At 39.8% G+C, this 22,598-nt stretch overlaps 1 protein-coding gene across 5 annotated transcripts in view; it reads left to right on the top strand.

Moving 5' to 3' along the window:
- The first annotated feature begins 347 nt into the window (after positions 1-347).
- Positions 348-22,598, top strand: part of LOC113060158 (myosin-10-like) — a 41,237-nt gene continuing 18,986 nt past the window's right edge. For 2 of the 5 annotated variants that reach the window (XM_026229030.1, XM_026229032.1), the window contains exons 1-17: positions 5,155-5,313; positions 7,578-7,784; positions 9,450-9,606; positions 14,201-14,228; positions 14,704-14,821; positions 15,184-15,219; positions 15,498-15,509; positions 16,437-16,529; positions 16,616-16,679; positions 16,921-17,019; positions 17,113-17,256; positions 17,364-17,578; positions 17,714-17,866; positions 17,952-18,125; positions 18,224-18,397; positions 18,487-18,601; positions 22,052-22,257. In XM_026229030.1, coding sequence (XP_026084815.1) covers positions 5,155-5,313; positions 7,578-7,784; positions 9,450-9,606; positions 14,201-14,228; positions 14,704-14,821; positions 15,184-15,219; positions 15,498-15,509; positions 16,437-16,529; positions 16,616-16,679; positions 16,921-17,019; positions 17,113-17,256; positions 17,364-17,578; positions 17,714-17,866; positions 17,952-18,125; positions 18,224-18,397; positions 18,487-18,601; positions 22,052-22,257 — 2,154 coding nt within the window. Of the gene's footprint in view, positions 569-5,144; positions 5,314-7,577; positions 7,785-9,449; positions 9,607-14,200; positions 14,229-14,703; positions 14,822-15,183; positions 15,220-15,497; positions 15,510-16,436; positions 16,530-16,615; positions 16,680-16,920; positions 17,020-17,112; positions 17,257-17,363; positions 17,579-17,713; positions 17,867-17,951; positions 18,126-18,223; positions 18,398-18,486; positions 18,602-21,535; positions 21,608-22,051; positions 22,258-22,598 lie in introns of those variants that run through there. The other 3 variants (XM_026229027.1, XM_026229029.1, XM_026229028.1) reach the window with 3 other exon arrangements.

The following is a 22,598-nucleotide window of genomic DNA, read 5'->3' as shown; positions in this document are numbered from 1 at the left end:
CTTCAGTGATCTTTCTCGCGTCAGACAGACACTGCGCTGCTGTCAACAAAGAGCGCACAAATCTCTGCCCCACGGCGCAACAGTCCAGCAGCGGCACCTGCTGCGTTTCCGCCACTGGCCTCCAGCGACGTCAATCAACTCTGTTCAACTCCCATCATTGGTCAGTCAGTCCTGTTGATCTGTTTGTCGCGCGCCGAGCGAGAAGCTGCCAGTACAAAGGCGTGACCGCTCTGTCCCATTCACAAGGCGGGTTTAAAGGGATAGTAAGGGCTTTAATTAGCGTCTATTTTCTGGAAGGCGGGATTAAGCTTGTAAATCCTGAACGCTATTGGTCAGCAGTGAGGAAGCGTCGGTGTTCTGGTGAAGTCCTCCGCTTGCCCTCACTTCGCTTCTCTGTCTGTATTATTCTCAGTGTGAATGAGTTTGCGGCTTCTAGGGAGCGCTGTAATGTGAAAAGCCGCATTTGCACTGTATTAGTACTCTCACACTGGAAAGAAAAGCACGAGAGCGCGTTTCTTTTCTCTTCACATCTCTAGACATATCCTGAGCGTGGAGTAACTCATTTAAGGTAAGACACGCGCGTTGTCTTGTGTTGTGCCCGTGTCTCCTTATTCTGTGCCGTGCGCGTGATCAGGTTTCCGTGGGTTATGGGGCCTCGAAATAAAGCCGAGAATGACACCGGAGAGGCAAGGTCCCCCCCAAGAGATCTAGAAAAGACCCCGGAATTAAAATGCATTAGAAAAAACAGTAACATCGCGGGCACACGAACACGCATTTGCTGTATAAAACGTTTTATAAATTATGCATTAGTCCTTTCAAATAGCACGCTCTTTGAGAATCCAGTAAATAGGTGTTGTAAATAATTCAAACACATAACCTACAGAGACGACAATAATGTTTCATCTTCACAGGCAGATGCAGTAATCATCGTTAAAGGGTGTTTCCCTGAGCCATCTTAAGAAAGTATGAACCGTTCATGCCGTTCTTCCATGCTGCATTAGCCATCAGGTGCTCTGTTTATTTGTCACATATAGCCTAATGCCCGAGGTGTGTTTTTTTCTCTTTGTGGGCTATTGTAGGTCTTCTATAATGGGAATAGACCGGCTTTGCTAGACATACAGAACAGACACGGACCCAGGCCGGCTACCGGCGCGATGTCTCAAAACCTAGTGCACTTACTACCTAGACAGCATTTTAAGGCAGCTAGGCGCGTTCTAGCTGAGCCAGACTGGAACGCGCATATACTACTCCAAAAATGCCGTATTGTAATTATGTTACCGTGGGAACGCTCGTTTACTAGCGATGTTGTAATATTATAATAATGAAGGGAGTGTTTGTAGCTCTTTTTTTGCCGCATCAGATGCCGAGGAATCGTCAGGGAGAATTAGAAACCCATGCTGATTCTTTCATTTGGTCTCATCTGTTTATATATTCTTATATCACCAGTTAGATATGAAAGATCAGCGTTAAACCCTAATTTGTGTATGACTGAGAGAGAGGACAGTCATGCTTCTGTCACAGCCAAATTTATATATGAACTGCAGATAGCAGTCACTGCTCTAAAATTCATCCTGACTTCATTCTCTGTTCAGGCAGAGGAGTCTTGATTTCATTTTCCTTTATTTAATTTATCTTCTACTTTGCATTTATTTTGTTAAAATTACTGTCACGTTATCCTTATTAGTTTTTACTAAAATATATATGGATTCTTTCATAATATTCTATGCTAAATAAACTATCATTCAAATAAAATACACTTGACATTAAAAATGATGAGAGAAAGACTAAAACAGTCAGAATGAAAGAGATACTCCCTCATTCCTCTCATATTTGTCATGCAGAAGCACACACAGACTCAGACAGGTTCATCTCTTGCTAGGAAGACATTTAATTAAGTGATCTCACCGTCTCTGTGAGAGGGATGGTGTAAGATGGGTCAGGTGTCGAGAGTGTAGGGAACACATGCTTCACACAGATATTTACAGAGCGAGTGTAATTGTTTGATAGTCAAACATCAAGAAATCCATACAGTAGATCAAAAACCTGGCTGGATATTGAAGAGCATGTGTCCGTTATGGCACTGCATCTTACATTATGCAGTGTCATTTATTAAAGGATATCTGGAAGTGTCATCAAAGTGGCCGAATTGACAGAATGGTTCAACTGTCATGTGGCGACGGTTGCCAAAACACACCCAATTGATTGACATGCATAGACTAAACCAGACAGCACTTACTTTTTTTTGGAGGAAAAGAGCTCTGAAGCCCTCTGGGGAATTGTAAGGTCTTGGAAAAAAGCAGATGACAAAAAACTAAACAAAAAGACAACAAGTAATTTCATAATTTCGGTCTTGAAACAGCGATGTCTAGTCATCAGGCTGTATTGCCCACAGGCTCACAGCCTTCTTCAGTGCCTGCATGTCACAACCCAGTGCTTTATTATGTAGGCTAATTGATTTGAATATGGATTTGTATAACAGTACTCTTTTAATCAGGGATACTGAAGATCAGAACCGTTTCCTTTCTTGTGCACTCTAACAAAGTGGAAAAGAGGTCTCTTGCCCCAATAGACCTTAGTCAGAGTACGGCTTTATTTAATTTTTGACTGGATAGAGGGACAGTGTGATCAATGGATTTAACAGCGTAACACTTGTTAAGCTGGCTTGGCTTGACTGACATGTGGGAATAGTTCACCCAAAGATAAAATTTCTGTTATTCACTCGCCCTCATATTTTATCAAACCCGCTTCACTTCTTTCTCCCGTGTGAACACAAAAGGACACGTTTTGCAGAATGTCCATGCTGCTCTTTTCCATATAGTAAAAGTGAATTGGGATGTGAAAAGGAGTCCCTTTAAAATGAGTGATTATGACTTTTGTGCTGCACTGCAAACTTTACATTACATTATATTTTTAAAATCACTCCTCATTTTCATGATGTTTATGCATATTTTAATGCATATCTCTTTTTTGGTACAAAGCAGACTGATTTTCTATAACACAGATATAATATTATTATTATTGCCCCATTGCTTTCATTTATGCCCCATTGTTGATAACATTTATGTTGTCATGTTACATGTTTTTACTATAGTAATAACAATAAATAATGTATAATTACAATGAACTAACCATAAACCAAAAACTAATCCTAGCCCTCTCAATACTTAATTGTATAATTACACAGGGGCACCTTAAATGAATTGTAACTGGTTATTACTTGGTACTTTGATACTACTTATTACTTGATTAAATGTCCAAATAATTTGCAGATTATTCGTTTACCAAAATAATCAATATGGAGTAGGCTTTGGACTCCGTATTTTAATGTTGGCAAAAAATGGATGAGATTTGAAAGCTAGATTCAATTTTGGTCTGTTTCTCACACAAAAGTATGGTATGGATTCAGACTTGGGATATAGTGCGCACAAATCGTGTAGACCATTAAACATGTTAGTTTTTTCTTGTAATTTGTGGAGATTGACATCTACCGTCCCCATTAAAAATGGGTGAACTATTATTTTTAGTGTTCATCTAGCTTTAAGATGCAGTCCCTCACCATAATGCACTGGGGTATGCAATGATGTAGAGTTGACTGTTTGATAGTCTGTCCCATGGATTGGAATAAATGTACTGAATGGCCTGTTTTTTCCTGTAAGGTTACACTGTGTAGACCTCATTTCCACTCTTTGCTTTTTGGCCTGGTTGTCACTTCACCAATCCATCAAATTCAGAACATGCACGTTGTCCCTCTAATGTGTCATTTTTCTGTGCTAAAATACTTTTTCCTGTCCCAGTTTAACATGCAGAGATAATTATAAGTAAACCATCTACAGGTTGAGTTGCAAAATAATCTGAACACTGTGGTGCTATTAAAGATTGCTCTGATTTAACCAAAAAGTCAAGGTTTAGCTGATTAGCATGTTTCTGTAGATGTAGTAGAACATCTGGCTGCAAAAAGAATCTTTTTCCATAAACAGCTATTCAAAAGGCATATTGTGTTATGCCTTTTATCTAGCAAATATTATATAAATGGGGAAATTAGTTATTAGTTAGTCTTAAGAGTGCCCATGTCTTTTTGGAGAGCTCTAAAAAAAGCTTGAAATGAACTGAGTTTGGGTCTAGGTTTTTTTTTTTTTTTTTTTTTAAGAAACAAGCAAATTTTTATTTTACTTAGCAAGTACACATTACATTGATCAAAAGTGTCATCAGAAGGGATAAATAAAATGTTAAATATATTAAAAAGTAAAACAGTTATCTTAAGTTAAACATATATTTAACATATATACATATTAAAAATATTACAGTTTTTACTGTATTTTAGATCATATAAATGCATTCTTAGTGAGCATAAGAGACTTGTACCTCCTCATGTGATTGACTCAAAAAAATGGCTGAATTTAGAACACACGAGAAAAGATGGCAGATATTAAATCACATGTTTTTCACATGGGTCAGCCGATAGCTCACCTCAGGTATCTCTGAGCATCCCAAACAGCCTGAATAAAACAATATTAGTTCAACAAATGGACAAACCTACTTTTGGTCTGACCAGAAGAAGAAGAAGTGCGAAATGTTTGGTAAACTAGTTTAATGTTCTTTGGTAATGCTGTGGTGCAGAATCCTAATAATAAATCTAATAAACCTGGTATTTTATATTACAAATATTGTTGGCTCTTTTTTTTTTTTCATGTTTTGTAAGTCACTTTGGATCAAAAGCGTATGCTAAGTGCATAAATGTCAATGTAAATGGACATATTCAGAAAGAAGACCCAAAATACACAAATGTATATGTGGGTGTGTATTTTAGCGGTCAGATTTGTGCAGCCTTTGCATAGTCACATGCATATTTTCTGATCTGCATACGTTACTGACACTCTCAATCAGGCTGTCCTTCAGTTTAACTGCAATATTAAATGTCACAATACTGTAGTCCACTTTCTATATGTCTCTCTAGCACTCTTTGTCTGTTGGTTTGTCTCTCACCGTCCCTCTCTGTTCTTTGTGATTGATGGACTTGTTGATTGCCTCAGTGGCATCATAATGATGATGGTTATAATTCTATTAAGGGTAATGATTGGTTTTCTGCTGTGCTGGGCTCCTTCCATAAACAGTTACAGCTCTCTCTCTTTCTTTCTCCTACACAGTTCTACAACCATGTCCAGGCCAGCGGGGGGCAATGTCAATGATGTCACCCGCTTCCTGTCCACGGGGGCGGGGCCTGGGTCACCAACCTCAGGGTTCTCCGCCTCCAGCCAAGCTGATTGGGCGGCTAAGAGACTTGTATGGGTGCCTTCAGAGAAGCATGGATTTGAGGTAATAACTGATATAATGTTGTTCACCTTTGCTGATATTTTAGAGAATACTATGGTCACATAAATCATGCGCACATATATGATATCACACTATTTAACTTAAAGGTAGTAAATAAAATGTATATTTATTTGACCTAATATTTACAAAATAAGAAATAAACACTTTGAAAATTGTAAATAATTTTAACTTGATGCAGAAAAAAAATATGGATTTATACTTTAGATAGAAACTTCTTGATTCTGTAATCCTATTATAGCATAATCCTATTATATAAAAAAAATTACTAAAAAGGAGGTAGACACTGTAACCAGCAGTGCACTCTGTAATCTGATTAAATAAGTCTGTTTGCACTGGGAATCATATTTTGTCTAATAAAGACCAAGTAACACATACAAAACTAAGTGAATATGACATGTATAATAATCAGGAATAATAATCAATTATTAGGCAGAAAGGTTAGAAAAAGAAATATATAAGAATATTTCATATATTGCTTATAGTTATATACAACATTTTTATGCAAAATAATTACATTTCTGTCATCATCCATGACAACAAAGTAAATAGGAATTATTTTCCTTTGAGTAAACTGTGACAAGAATTTATAGAAGATTAAAAAAGAACGAGAAATTCACTATTAAAGTACAATAAAAGTGGTCCATATGACTCATAAGCTATACATTCCATAGGCTTTGTAAATCATACGATTGGTTTTTGTGCGAATACCCAAATTTATTTGATTAATGACTGAAAATCTTCCCCTCCACCACTTTCAAATCTCATTTGCTCTTCCGTATGTTTAAACTTGCCACCTGAAGATTCGGCGTGCTAGGTTTGGGTCTTGTGTGTTTTGTGACCACAGACTGATTTAAATATTCTTCCAAATTTCAGTTCCACTGAATAAATAAAGGCATATCATTCGGATTTAAAACATAATAATGGTGAGTAAATGCTCACAAAATGAACCAGATCTATTAGTTGGTCAGGTTCTTGAAGAGCAGATTATAGCCCATTGGAGGACGCTCTAATCTGCTGCTCACCTTTCGACCTTGTTTATGTTGTTCTCCGTCTAGTCAAAGTTTCTGATCTGGAAAGCTAGTTCATTGCAGCCCACCCCCCAAACACGTATTTAAGTCAGGGCTTTAGTGCTTTGATATGACACTATGAATAGCACAAAACACTTGTTGAGTCAGTGGTTGCTAAACGTCACCGCATTCAAAATGAGGCCTCGTCATAAAGTGTCCCATGTTGAGAGTGTGTCTGACTGCCAGAGAGAACAGATAGGGAGATCTCAGCACTTCCTGTCTGAACACTCTCTCTCTGTGTCTTAGTATATCTATTTCTGTTTCTCAACCCCTGACACACTCGCCCTCAGACTGTCTGTCTCCATCAAACATGAATTCATTCTCTGTTTCCTACAAAGCCACTATTCCTGTGTGAGAAAGTCAGTGGTCTGTAGAAGAATATTAAGCATTATCATCAATCTCTCAAACACAGAAACTGTGTGTTTAACTCACAATGTTGTTTGAATAAACCAACTAATGTCGCACTGTGCTTTGGTAATATTTCTGACATTATGATATGATTGAATCTAAAATATATTTAAAAAACTTTGTATAAAACCAAAATATAAAAAACTTATTGTGATTTGTATAGCTTTATGTTGTGTGTGTATTTGTTAGAACATATCTATATCTATATCTATATATGTATTTTTATATATGTATATTTATATATGTATAAACACACACACACATAAACGTATATAAAAATTAAGCATGTAATTTATATAAATAAAACTAATATAAAAACTATATGTTAAACATATATGTTTGTTTTTGCATCCATGTAACATTTCTCCAAAAACAATATATATATGTATATATATATATATATATATATATATATATATATATATATACATTGAAATAATATTTATAAGTAAACATCATAGTAGTATTAGTTGTACTTTGTTATTTTATGCTAAATTGAGTAAAAAAAAAAAAATATATATATATATATATATATTTTTTACAGTAATGAGTCATAAATGTTCTTACTTGTCATTTGTTATTTATATGGAGTGAAATTATGATCATATTTCGGACAATTGACAGTGGTCATGACTTTAATAAAAGACAGTGACGCATCAGCTGCAAATTTGGAGTTGCTACCACATGTTCCATGAAAGACATTTTACAAAGAGCACATTCATATAGTCTCTTATCATCCCTTATTTTGCTGCTTGTGTTTCCTTTGGTCAGTCTGCAAGTGTGCGCGAGGAGCGGGGTGACGAGGTGGAGGTGGAGCTTGCAGACAGTGGGAGGAAGCTGACGCTCTCGAGGGAGGAGCTCCAGCGGATGAACCCGCCCCGATTCAGTAAAGTTGAAGACATGGCTGATCTTACGTGCCTCAATGAGGCCTCTGTCTTACACAATCTACGAGAGAGATACTATTCAGGACTCATATACGTGAGTGATTCCCTTTAGTCCGAATGGTTCCCCACGTGTCATTTTAACGATCATTCAGTCCTGACACATGCCTGTGACCGTGCCCTGCTGTCACATGAGTGTGTGTGGTTTTCTCTGAGTAAGCGAGAAGGATAGTGTTACACACACAGATACACACGGATGTGTTTGTTCATCACAGACTCACAGTTCAAATTTTCGCTCAGGTTTCATGCTGAACGCAGCCAAGAAAGTACAAACACACATGCACAGATGTATTCATACACACACAAGATCAAGGGCCCTTTTTCATAGCGCATTTGTCAAACGAGTCACTTGAGCCCAGTTTGTACCCGACTTGGTTCAGTAATCAAATTTGAATGAGCGCATAAGATCATGGTGATGTCAACATTTTACATTTCAGTGTTTGGGAAAGTATGTAGAATATTCAGAACAGGCATCATATTTCTGATCATCATGTACAATAGCAAACATGCCTCTTTTGACTATTGGCATAAAGTCTGATCTACTTATTCACCGCTTATTCTGACTAAACAACCACCAATCAATATGAGACTGTCTGACCGACATGTACAGTATAGTGACTGACCTGTTTGCTTTGCTTTTATGCGCCATTTATGAGTAACTGAATCTGACATGGGTTGCTAGATTTAAATCTTTCTATTTTTATACGATTTTGAAATTTGTACTTAAAAAAGTAATGCTTAGTGTGTGTATAAAGTCAAAAATTCCATTCCAAGTTTATGTGCAAGGATGAGTAAGAACAGTTTGACATTTTGATTTTGTTAAATGTTAATACATGATTAAATTATTAAATAAAATGTTAAATATTGGTTTATTTATTTATATAATATGTAATAAATAAATAAATATGGTTTAATATTTTCTTTAATGACAAAGATTTTATAGACTTAAATTAGATGGTATTTTCATTCGAGTAAATGTACTAAAATTTGTAATAGTAAATGCATTATTTGTCTTCTACAGTAAGACAACTCCAAAAACTGTGTAGAATATAAGTTACAACTAAGCGCCTCAAACCAAAGCACTAGGGCTTAATCAAAATAAAATTGAAATCACAATATGGCGTTGTATGATTATTAAAATTGATTTATTTAAGTAAATATATTTGCCAACAAAGGAGAAGCTTTAACTCTTTGGTTTTCCACCAAAATAAAAGCTCAATCAAAGCTCAGTATAAAGAAATTAAGACTCAGATATTATTTTTGTAATTTTATAGTTGTACTGTAAAATTAATTTTTTTTTTCCCAAAACAATATTTTTATCTTATTTTAAACGGTGTTCTTTTCATTTTACATCTGAAGTTAGTATTATTTACTTTGTTTAATATTTTTATTTTATAATAGTTACATTGTTTTATAAAAGCTTTGCCCAAGTTGTGCATTCCTACAAACAAGCACTGCGAACCCAAAGCTCTTTAAAAACCTGAGCACTGTGACTTCTGAATCTGGGTAAAGGCAGCCAATCAGATCTGAGCTTCTGATTTTTGCAAGTAACTGCTAGTTTTGTGTGCAGTGTCTATCAGGCAGTCAGTGAACAGATTGTGGGCAGTCTGTCTATGCAGCTCTGCCAAGAATAGTTTCTACATTTACAACATCTTTATTTCAATCTGTCTGAATTCTGGTGTTTGTGTTTGATGTCTGACAGACATACTCCGGCCTGTTTTGTGTGGCGATCAACCCCTATAAGAACCTGCCCATCTATACAGAATCCATCATAGAGATGTATCGTGGGAAGAAACGGCATGAGATGCCTCCACACATCTACGCCATATCAGAGGCGGCCTACAGGAGCATGCTGCAAGGTACCATGGCAACCAACTAACCTGCTGTAGGCTGCTTCAGTTTATATGAATGTTTTTAAACACCTCTGCATCAAAATATTTAGAAAAAAGGAGCCAGTTTCACTTTTCTGCATTTTGCACATACTTATTAACAGTGTGAAACCACAAGCATGACTGAGACACTGAGATTGGGCATTTTCCCCCTGTATCCTGCTCTTCAGGGTGTGTCTGTGGTTAATAAACTGGCCCGACCGGTGTGTGTGTTTTCAAGGAAAAAGAGCCATGCAGATTATGTCATGAGTCTCAACTCTTTTCTAATAAATGACATAATGTTAAATTAGTTTTTTAACTGTGTCAGATAATTGTACTTTATTTTGTCTGTTTTAAAGGCTTTGAGATGGAAAACATGCAGTGTTCCGCACAAATATGCAGAAAATACAACTGGAAGTCTAATTTATAAAAAAAATATGTATTCCTTTAATTTATTCATTAATAGATTAACTAGTCTTGAAGATACAGGTTTGATGACTTTGATGTCTAACTGGTGCGCTGCAGGTCTGTTCTGATTTGGTTGCGAACAGCAGATAAAAATAGCTAAATGCAAATTATTGAAGTGCTGCAAAATATATAGGCTTATGAACTTCTAAAAGGAAGGAGAAAACGTCTTGGTAACGTATTGTAACACTCGCTTCCTGAAGGTGGGAATGGAGACGTCACTTCGGTGATTGACGAATTGTGAATCTCGCCAGAGAGACCAATCCACTTTGAGTGTAAACTAAACGAGCCAATGTGGCATGCGATTATTGCATCCAGCTGCCACTGATCTCAGCGTTAGTATAATTTGACAGAAGCTTCAGCGCATCATCAGGTTTTCTCTGAGGAGCCGAGCCACTCAGCGGTGGTACAGCAGCCGCGGTGACGGGACAGTATGGTATGTGACGTGACAGTATGGTATGTGACGTGACGTGTCTGTTCCCTCCTTTAGGGAGCGAGGGTTACAATACGTAACTGAGACATTCCCTTTCAGTCGGTCACTCTCAACGTCATGTTGGTGACCGATGAATTTGGAAACCCTACCAAAGCACCATGGATGCTGCCCTTCCAGTGTACTGTGCAAGAAGGCCAGTCACTGTTGTCGTAGCACTAACCACTCACTGAGATTGGATAATATTCAGAAAATGAACCCATTCCACTTGGAACAAGAATGTTGCGGAAGCCCCATCCTTCATGCATCCAGTTGGCCATCCTCTGCTTAGACGGCATTCCCCTTCTCCTTGAAAGACAAAGAGCTGGTCTGAGGTCCAGAAGATTTGCGTCCTGTTTACGTAGCATCTCAATGCTCGGAAAGGACAAAGCAAAGTTAGGGCTGGGTCTGCCCCCTCCGGAAGTCAGTGCTTGCAGGCCTGATCCCTAAAGGGAGTAGTGGGAACCTTGGGCACTTAGCCAGGCCGGTGCCTCAGGATTACCTGGGCTGGACAAAACTTTAGGCACGAATCAACCGAAAAGCATGCAGGTCCCCTACCCTCTTGATGGAGGCCAGTGCAACCAGGAGCATATTCTTCATTGAAAGAAACTTCAGCTCAACTGATTGCAAAGGCTCAAATGGGATGCACTGTAGTGCTTTGAGCACCAGAGACCGGTCCCAAGAGGAAGGCAGAGGAAGCTTCAACCTTCTTGCCCCACTAAGGAACCTGATGACCAGGTGGTGTTTTCCCACCGTTCTTCCATCCATAGGGTTGTGGTTAGCAGAAATAACAGCGAATTAGACTTGTAAGGGTGGAGGGAGACAGTCTTTGCTCCAACCCTTGCTGCAAGAATGAGAGCACGGATCTGATCTGACATTTTTGAGGGTCTTCTCTATGAGAGGAACACCACTCAATGAACAACTTTCACTTCAGGGCATAAGTGTATCACATAGATGGTGCTAATGCCAAAGTGATGGTGACCACTACCTCTAGAGGTTTCCTGAGGTCTGGACGTGGGTACCACAGGGTGTCCCGTCTCTGAGTCAGTAAATCCTTTTTCAGATGAATCTGCCAAGAAGGGGCTGTCACAGTGAGTATCCGTTCTGGGAACCAGGTTTGAGTGGCCCAGCAGGGTGCCACAAGCAGGAGCTGCTCCTCATCCTCCATGACTTTGCACAGTGTCTGATCAAGAAGGCTCACCCACCTCGGGACTTGGCCATGGAGCCAGTGCTGAAGGGGTCTGATATAAAGCAGCCGTAGTGGTGTAACTGCCATTGCAGCTGCCATGTGCCCCAGGATCCTCTAAATTTGTTCCAGTGAGACCGTTGTTCTGCCTTTGAATGAAATGAAGCAGTTCAGTACTGACCGCGCATGTTGCTCTGTGAGGGATGCTGTCTGTTTGACAGAATCAAACTCCATACCGAGGAAAGAGATCCTCTGCGCCAGGGTGAGTTTGCTCTTTTCCCAGTTGACCTGAACGCCCAACAGGCTGAGGTGCCCGAGCACTAAATTACCCCTCTCAGCAGCCTGGGAAAGCATTGCCATTATCTCCTGATCCATTTCAGGCCTTGCTACCATCCTCTCCAGAGAGTTTAGACTCGCCATCCAATGCAGTGATAAACATACGATCATTGTACTATCTTTGTGGAGGTCCCAGCGTGTTCCTTAGGGAGCTAGGCTGGCTGCAAAGTGCAAGAGGAGTGGCAGTCCCTGGGAAGTTGGTTCCTCGGAGGGGTTGCCACCACTGTGATCCTCAGACTGCCCGAGCTACTGCCAGAAGTAGTTTTCCCCTAACTTCTGCCAGGAAGAGATCTAGATTGTGGCAGAGCCAGTGGAAATCCACCCCTTTTGATGTAGTGGAGCCTGGTCGGCCACTCCAAGATGGTCATCTACCTGAAATGGGAACAAGCCTCATCCACAAACGCCACTTCAGCGTGCTTAATGCACAGGCATGAGAGGAAGTGATCGTGACCATCACCCAGTGCCAGGTAATGACCGCATCCAAAAACACATGGGTGAAATGCCATCTTTAAAAAGACTAGTCTTTAAAAAGACATTCACCCATGAATGCATTTTTTAGGATTGCTCTTTTAGTTGTGCTGAAGCACACAGAGGAGATAGCCGCCACAACTCTACAGGGGGTAGTGCAGCCTGTAGTTTGCACCCACTCAACGAAGGTCAACCAACCCGCTGTCGCGCTGTAACAACCACACAGAGAAACTCCTTTGAGAGCACTGACTTGTTCGACACACAAAAAGGCTTGGCAGGAGCAGAACGAAAACACTGCTTGGCTCCGAAGCATACAGCTGATTATGCACTGCACTGTCTACTAGGGATGCACTGAATCCAGGATTCGGATTCGGCCAAATACTGGGCTTTTTGACGGGGTTTGGTTTCTGGGTTTTTTTTCACCGACCCGAACCCTAGGCTTGCGCTACGCTGGTCGATGTCACGCGGCCGTTGATTGCGTGAAGGTGTTTATATGAGGAGGAACACGGCCCAACAGTTCGCTCTAAACTAAACTGTTCAGGAATCTTGAGCGGCTGGGACGATTTATACCTTAGCAGTACAGAGCTAGCCAGTCACATCGGGTGCTGACGTGGAGATAAGCGTTTTTTCGATGAGCTTTTGATTCCTCTTAGAGAGTATCCTCTTCAGTGGTGGAAGACAAACAATCAGCGATTTCCACTGCTGGCAAAAATGGCCTACTATTTATGTTTATTGAGTTAATTTCAGTTTCATTTCAGTTAAGTCACCAAACATATTCTGATTTTTAAAAATTTTTTGAAAGGTTTTGGTTGTTTACTTGGGTAAGCATAAGCTTGGTAATTGTCAAAAAAAAAAAAAAAAGTTTTTCTCACTTGTCATCCTGGCATAATGTTGCCTATTCTTTTTTTTTTTTTTTTTACAGTTAAAATAAAATAAAATGAAAAATACATTGCTGTGGATGTTGTTTACTTCATTAATGTGTTTTACTGTGTTAATGGAATAAGGATGCGAGTAGGATTGGGTATTCGGTTTTGGATTCGGCTGAATCTTAAAAAGTGGATTCAGTATTCGGCCGAACCCCAAAAATCTGGATTCGGTGCATCCCTACTGTCTACTTATGCTATGATCAGCGGCAGTTGGGTGCAATAATTGCATGCCAATGTGCATTGGCTCATTTAGTTTACACTCAAAGTGGAGTGGTCTCTCTAGCAAGATTCCCAATTTGTCGGTCAACAACGTGTCTGAAAGGGAACACTGACATCTTTTGTTGTTGATGCCTGAGGCCTGGTGTTTTGCTGCAGATTCACCAGCCACTTGGGTCTAATTCTAATACAATTTAGAAACTTTTATTTTAGTATTATTTAGATACTATATATAATATATACTGTTTATTAATATGTTTGAATTCGCTTTTATTTTTGTATTTTAATTTTAAGTTTTAGTCATTTTGTTATGTGCTTTAGTCATTTTTGTAAATTTTTTATATTTCTGTTTTGCTTTATTTATTTTTATTTTAGTTTTAGCAGCTTAAGTACTTGTTTATTTCAGTAATGCATGTTATGTGTAATTCTGAATTATATTAAAACACTGAGAGCAATCACTTTAATTGTTCACTGGTCATGCTAATGTCTCTGTTCATGTGCATTGTGTCCTTCGTACAGACAGAGAAGATCAGGCCATCCTGTGCACGTGAGTTATATTTGAGTTCAACTACATATTTGTGGAACATATTTTCAGAAAATATTCTTCATCTCTTTCAAGCCATCACAAAAAAAATGGAAAACAATGAACATTTAAGTTAAAGAGATGCAATTCTGAGCTGTAGCTATTTGACTTATTTCTTTTAGTAGACCCAGCAGTAGCCTAAAGGCCACAAGAAGACAAAGTTACCAAAAGGACTTGCCCTGTTTATTCCCTCAGTCCTCTTGTAATGTAAATTAACATACTTCATTCAGCCAGACAATCTTTTTTTTTCCACAGATCATTATTTTCTTTCCCTTAACATGTGTTGCTAAATTTGTTCCAGCATATGTTTAGTATCTTGTTAAAACAATGACTCCAGCTAAGTCATCTGCTGTATTTGTTTGAATAACTCTGAAAATAGTCTAAACCTATTTTACAGCAGAATGTGGTTTATTTGTTCTGTTTGTGTGTGTGTGTTCAGAGGGGAATCTGGTGCAGGAAAGACAGAGAACACAAAAAAAGTGATTCAGTATCTGGCACATGTGGCATCCTCACACAAGTCTGGCACTCTGGGACGTCCCAAAGACAGCGCCCTTCAGGTGAGGACTGAGGATTGCTGCAAGTTTTTTTTTCTCCTTTGCATTTATTTGTTGCTGCTGCCTAGTTCTCCAGTAACTCAAAGCTTCTGTTACAGAAGTTCATCAATAAGGATAAATTATGCATAATGCAATAATACAGTAATAATGTTCTGCAGATCCACTTGCCTTGCCAATATGTTCACCAATAAAAATTCTATTGGTTATATGTTTATATTTGTAGCAAATATGCATCTTTTCTCTAACATTTCTATTTTCGCTGTTCTTGGTTGCTCTTCTGTCCCCGTCTCCTCTCTTTCCTGGGTCCTTCTGTTTCGTTCTGCTCTTCTTTCCTCTTTCTCTTTGTCCTCTGCTCTGCACTGAAGACGGATGGTACACGCTCTCTGGGTCGTGGCAACAGGGTGAGTGGGTTTTTTTCTCGTCTTGACTGACAAACCTGGCCAACAGGAAGGATTTCATACTTCAGCGGTTCTAATTCATGTCCTGTCACTTTAACCTCATAATGTGTGACATCATATGTTAATTAATCTGTGTGGATTTATTTCTTTTGTCTTGCTTTGTTTTTTAACCATGTTTTTATGCTTTTGCTCATCAATATGTTCTGTTTTTTTGTCCCTGTTTGTCCTGTTCACTTGTTCAACCACCCCATCTCTCTCTTTTTTTTTGTGGACTCTAACAGACTGTGCAGTATGTGAGTATGGTTGTGCTCTAATGCTTCCACTATGGGCATTTAGGGGGCGCTGTATGCATATTAAAGCTTTGCCATGGTATTTTTCTTGACCTATATAGACCACACTGGTCTATATGCGTAAAAGCGAAACCTCAGAGCCCAATCAGAGGTTATCTGGCCTGTACATGGATTTTTTTTTTTCTTCATCTTAAGGCTTTTGCTGAACTGCAATTTTATGAGTTTGCACTTTCAACACTGTGTGTGTGGTTCTGACCTTAAATTGAGGACAAATTTAACAGAAAATGTTTCCAGATGTTACCTATTTCAAATTTTTATTATTTCCTTTTTTAATGTACACAATTGTTTTTGTTTGGTTTAGACCATTGTTTTTTTTGTTTTTTAGTTTGACCTAATTTACATAGGTTATATTTATTAAACTAAAAAGTACATTTATTTTGATTTTTTTTTTATTAAATGTATGCAATTTTCTTCTGACTTTCTATCACTTTTCTATAAAAAACAAAACCAAAAAAATCGTGTTTTTCATTTTTTTCTAATTACACTGTTAAATAAAAAAATTAATTAGCTAGATTTTTCTTTATTTTCTGTATACCTAAATTAAAAATGATTATTGTACTTTATTTTAAAATATTATATGTATAATTATTATTATTATTATTATTTTGTATTATTTTTCATTTAAAAAAATTTGTTTATTTAAAATGAATAGATGTCTGTGGTAAGTCTCCATTTAGTGAAGTAAACACGTATGTGTGTTTGTGCGAGAGAGTGTGAGAGATGTTTGGCTGCAGTCATATGTTGCTGATGCTGATGCTGCTGCTGGTGCTGCAGGGTCTCTGAATGCAGAGGTTTTCTGTGGGATTTTTGCTGGAATGGGAGTAAAATGTGCTCTGACATGCTGTTCTTCCTGTCCTGTCCTGTGTCTAGGGGGAACTGGAGAGACAGTTACTGCAGGCAAACCCAATTCTTGAGGCCTTTGGCAATGCCAAAACTGTCAAAAATGACAACTCTTCTAGATTTGTAAGCTCTGTAACAGCACATCTAACCATCATCACTTGAATCTTGATGTTTTGATCTGGTCTGACATGCTTTTCAATTTGTTTTAGGGCAAATTCATCAGGATCAATTTTGATGTTGCTGGATATATTGTTGGTGCTAATATTGAGACCTGTATCCTTCATAAATTCACTAACATCACCTTAGAAAAAATGCTTAGAAAAGTAACGTCAGTTGTGAGAAAAGTTATAGCATCCTTGTTTGCAGATACTACTTTATATTTTGTTATGCAGTGGCATTCATAAATTTGGGCTTCTTTATAAACCTCATTCAATAAATGAGTAAAGCCTATAATGTACAGCATATAAACGAGGTGAATATCAGTGCATTTTTCTTTAACCTGCACGTGAATCAGATCTGCTGGAGAAGTCTCGAGCCATTCGTCAGGCTAAAGACGAGCGGACCTTTCATATCTTCTACCAGCTCCTCTCTGGAGCTTCTGAGGCCATGAGAAGTCAGTAGACCACACACAACACATCGTCAAAAATATAAACGTTTCTATTCTCTTCAATGGAAACGTCATTATTTATCCATTGTCTCTCTGTAGAGGAGCTTCTGCTGGGCAGTGCGGATCAGTATCGCTTCCTCTGCGGGGGCTCACTTCCTGTTCCGGGTCAGAGTGATTCAGAAAACTTCACTCAGACAATGGACTCAGTGACTATCATGGGCTTCACACAGGAAGAATCCACATGTAAGAGAGGACGGCCTCAAATAAATCTAGAAAGATGCACATGACCACTGGAGAAATGTTTGATTTTCCATCTTCCTATCCATCCTGCTATCTCTCTCTCTTTTCAGCTATGTTAAAGGTGATCTCTGCAGTGCTGCAGTTTGGGAACATCACGTTTCACAAAGAGAAGAACACAGATCAGGCCTCAATGCCGGACGACACAGCAGCGCAGAAACTCTGCCACCTGCTGGGCATCAGTGTCCTGGAGTTCAGCCGAGCCATTCTCACTCCCCGCATCAAAGTGGGCCGCGAGTACGTCCAGAAGGCTCAGACCAAGCAGCAGGTGGGTGTTTGTGTGGCTTCATGAAGTGCTTTGAACATCATGGTACATTAAGACCACCTACAGTAATATACTTTTACTTCAGCAACGCTGTACAATAGAAACATGCATTTGTTTCATTGCTGTGGGCGTGTTCAGGCTGATTTCGCAGTGGAGGCTCTGGCGAAGGCCACATATGAGCGTCTGTTCCGCTGGCTGGTGCACCGGATCAACAGAGCGCTGGACCGCAGACAGCGGCAGGGGGCCTCGTTCATCGGGATCCTGGACATCGCTGGATTTGAGATCTTCCAGGTGGGCGATAAGCGAGGGTCTTAATGATCGTTTATCATTGTGCTGGTAAATATTAATCCCTCCCTCTCGTTCTCTCTCACAACAGCTGAACTCATTCGAGCAGTTATGCATCAACTACACTAATGAGAAACTACAGCAGCTGTTCAATCACACCATGTTTGTACTGGAGCAAGAGGAGTACCAGCGAGAGGGCATCGAGTGGAACTTCATTGACTTCGGTCTGGATCTTCAGCCCTGTATCGACCTGATTGAGAGATCGGTCAGTGTGTGTGTGTAGAACTTAATCCACATCATAGAGAACCACCTGCTTTGACATGCAGTGTCTTTATAGTGTTTACTGACTGGTTTTCTCCACAGGCTCATCCTCCTGGCGTCCTGGCATTGCTGGATGAGGAGTGTTGGTTTCCGAGGGCGACTGATCGCTCGTTTGTGGACAAGGTGTCAGCTGAGCAGGGTTCACACTCGAAGTTCATGCGGCCGAGGCAGCTTAAAGAAGAGGCCGACTTCTCCATTATACACTATGCTGGCAAGGTCCGATTTATATTTTTACCACAGTGTATTCACTCTTCCTCTGTTTTCTAGTCATCATGAAGTCATAATGGGGTTTGTTACTCTGTCAGGTGGACTATAAGGCAGATGAGTGGCTGATAAAGAACATGGATCCGCTGAATGATAATGTTGCGTCTCTCCTGCATCAGTCATCTGACCCCTTCATCTCTGAGCTCTGGAGGGAGGGTGAGTCAAGTCAAGTAAAGTAAAGCGATAAAGTCAAGGTATTATTATTAATTAGGATAAATAATTAAATTAATAACAAATAAATATTATAATTAACATGGAACACCACCAACAATAAATGAATGAATTGTTTCATACAGTTACAAACTGGTATAAACAATACAAACCTTTAAGTGGCTTAGTTACAGCCTTAAAGAGAATATATAATTGTGTTATTTATTAATAATTGGTTAATAATGTAATATTATTATTGTTTTCTATTACTAATATTTTAAGCAGAAACAAATGAATAATAATAGTGTTGTTGGTGGTATTATGTTTATTACTATCATTATTAATTTCCCAACATTTCAGTTAATAATGTAATATTATTATTGTTTTCTATTACTAATATTTTAAGCAGAAACAAATGAATAATAATAGTATTGTTGTTGGTGGTATTATGTTTATTACTATCATTATTAATTTCCCAACATTTCAGAAGGAAATAAACAAATAAATGCAATTATTTATATTTTTATTATTATTATTTCCCAAAGTTTTAAATTCAGAGGCCAAACAACAATAACTACTACTACTAATTTGTTTGTTTAAATAAATAAATAATTATTAATGTTTATTATTATTATTAACATTAAGAACAATAATAAATAAAATAATAAAATATAATAATAAAATATATAATAAAATAAATAATAAAATAATTGCTTGGTACAGTTACAAACTAGTACAATGAATAAAATGTATTAATACATGTTTGATAATGCAGTATTAATAATAATTTTTTTATTTCATTACTAATATTTAATAATGTAATCTACTATAGACTAATGCTTTGCTTTGTGATCTCTCCTCTCCACTCCTCTCCTCTAATCCTCTCCTCTCCTCTCCTCTCGTCTTTTCTCCTCTCCTCTCCTCTCCTCTCCTCTCCTCTCCTCTCCTCTCCTCTCTTCCATTCCTCGCCACTCCTCTCCTCTAATACTCTCCTCTCATCTTCTCTCCTCTCCTCCTCTCATCCTCTCCTCTCATCTTCTCTCCTCTCCTCCTCTGCTCTCCTCTCTTCTCTTCTCCTCTCCTCTCATCCTCGCCACTCCTCTCCTCTCCTCTCCTCTCCTCTCCTCTCCTCTCCTCTCCTCTCCTCTCGTTTTCTCTCCCATCACTCCTCTCCTCTCCTCTAATACTCTCCTCTCCTGCCATCCTCTCCTCTCCTCCTCTCTCATCTCATCTCATCTCCTCTCCTCTTCTCTTCTCTTCTCTTCTCTTTTCTTCTCTTCTCTTCTCTTCTCTTCTCTTCTCTTCTCTTCTCTTCTCTCCTCTCATATCCTCCCCTCCTCTCCTCTCCTCTCCTCTCGTTTTCTCTCCTGTCCACTCCTCTCCTCTCCTCTCCTCTCCTCTCGTCTCCTCTCCTCTCGTTTTCTTTTCTATCCACTCCTCTCCTCTCCTCTCCTCTAATAATCTCCTCTCCTCTCCTCTCCTCCTCTCCTCTCATCTCATATCCTCTCCTCCTCTCCTCCTCTCCTCTCGTTTTCTCTCCTCTCCTCTCCTCCACTCCTCTCCACTCCTCTCCTCTAATACTCTCCTCTCATCCTCTCCTCTCCTCCTCTCCTTTCTTCTCCTCCTCTCATCCTCTCCTCTCATCTTCTCTGCTCTCCTCTCCACTCCTCTCCTCTCCTCTCCTCTCGTTTTCTCTCCTGTCCACTCCTCTCCTCTCCTCTCCTCTCCTCTCGTCTCCTCTCCTCTCGTTTTCTCTTCTATCCACTCCTCTCCTCTCCTCTCCTCTAATACTCTCCTCTCCTCTCCTCTCCTCCTCTCCTCTCATCTCATATCCTCTCCTCCTCTCCTCCTCTCCTCTCGTTTTCTCTCCTCTCCTCTCCTCTCCTCCACTCCTCTCCACTCCTCTCCTCTAATACTCTCCTCTCATCCTCTCCTCTCCTCCTCTCCTTTCTTCTCCTCCTCTCATCCTCTCCTCTCATCTTCTCTGCTCTCCTCTCCACTCCTCTCCTCTCCTCTCCTCTCATCCTCTCCACTCCACTCCTCTCCTCTAATACTCTCCTCTCATCCTCTCCTCTCCTCTCCTCCTCTCATCCTCTCCTCTCATCTTCTCTGCTCTCCTCTCCTCTCCACTCCTCTCCTCTCATCCTCTCCACTCCACTCCTCTCCTCTAATACTCTCCTCTCATCCTCTCCTCTCCTCTCCACTCCTCTCCTCTCCTCTCCTCTCATCCTCTCCACTCCACTCCTCTCCTCTAATACTCTCCTCTCATCCTCTCCTCTCCTCTCCTCCTCTCATCCTCTCCTCTCATCTTCTCTGCTCTCCTCTCCTCTCCACTCCTCTCCTCTCATCCTCTCCACTCCACTCCTCTCCTCTAATACTCTCCTCTCATCCTCTCCTCTCCTCTCCTCCTCTCATCCTCTCCTCTCCTCTCATCCTCTCCACTTCTCTCCTCTCCTCCTCTCATCTTCTCTCCACTCCTCTCCTCTCCTCTCCACTCCACTCCTCTCCTCTAATACTCTCCTCTCATCCTCTCCTCTCCTCTCCTCCTCTCCTCCTCTCCTCTCCACTCCTCTCCTCTCCTCTCCTCTCCTCTCATCCTCTCCACTTCTCTCCTCTCCTCCTCTCATCTTCTCTCCACTCCTCTCCTCTCCTCTCCTCTCCTCTCCTCTCCTCTCCTCTGCTCTGCTCTGCTCTGCTCTGCTCACCTCTCCTCTCCTCTCGTTTTATCTCCTATCCACTCCTCTCCTCTCCTCTCCTCTCCTCTCCTCTCCTCTCCTCTCCTCTGCTCTGCTCTGCTCTCCTCTCGTCTTCTCTCCTCTCGTTTTCTCTCCTCTCCTCCTCTCTCCTCTCCTCTAATACTCTCCTCTCCTCTCCTCTCGTTTTCTCTCCTCTCCTCCTCTCTCCTCTCCTCTCCTCTCCTCTCCTCTTCTCTTCTCTCAGATATTCAAACTCTTCCTCGCGTGTACTTTTTTGACTCTTATGCCACACTGCAAACCAATGGCACTGACAGCAGTAGGTGTTTCTGCTCTTCCTCTTTTAAACTCCCCACCATCTAACTGATGATTAACACTTCACTCTTTCTTTCATCTCTCTTTCATGGCATCAGATTGTGATGTGATGTGTGGGTTGCTGTTTTGCACTGTAGTTTAGTAGAATGTGTAGTTTGTTTTTCATGGGTTTCTATAGAGCTCATTCTAGTTTGGTTTAAAAGTGCTTGTCTCTAGTTTATTCGTCATGAAGCATCTTTCTCAATGTGCTTTAAATTTAGAAATGTAAAAACGTTTTTTCTGTTTGGGGAATGTTAAAGGTCTCAGTACAACACACTCTACTATACTAAGACTTCTACCTGATCAGAAAAAAAAATCTTTCTGGTTCTTTTAATAGTCCTAAAATAAAGTCATAGTGCTCATGCACATGTTAAGTTATATGATAACATCCCTGTTTTGTGCTTGTCAGTGGAGAGGATTGTGGGTCTGGATCAGGTGTCATCTGGTGAGAGCAGTGGTCCGGTGAGTTTTGGGGCTGCTGGGCTCAAGACGAAGAAGGGCATGTTCCGCACGGTGGGACAACTCTACAAAGAGTCCCTCACTAAACTGATGGCCACCCTCCGCAACACCAACCCCAACTTCCTGCGCTGCATCATCCCTAACCATGAGAAAAGGGTAAGAAAGAATCTTAATAAAAATGGATAGTTGCCATGGTTCTTCTCCTTTCTTAATGAGACCTTAAAGGGATATTCCACCCAAAAATTATTACATGCACACTTTATGATTCAATCGGACTGAATTCATTACGATTGATGAATCTGATTGTAGTGTTTATATGAACGCTAAATAAAGTGATCCGGTTGATGTGTGTTTATGTCACAAGCTTCAAATCGGAATAGATTTTCTTAGACATGCACACACTGCTCAAATAGTGACAGTTAAAAGAGAAAGAGACATATAGATAATATTGAGTTTCTCACTGTTTGCACATAATAACCACTTTCCTACATGGTTTC

Source organism: Carassius auratus, chromosome 41 (genome assembly GCF_003368295.1).
Source record: "Carassius auratus strain Wakin chromosome 41, ASM336829v1, whole genome shotgun sequence".
Classification (NCBI taxonomy): domain Eukaryota; kingdom Metazoa; phylum Chordata; class Actinopteri; order Cypriniformes; family Cyprinidae; genus Carassius; species Carassius auratus.
This window is presented reverse-complemented; position numbering and strand designations above follow the sequence as displayed.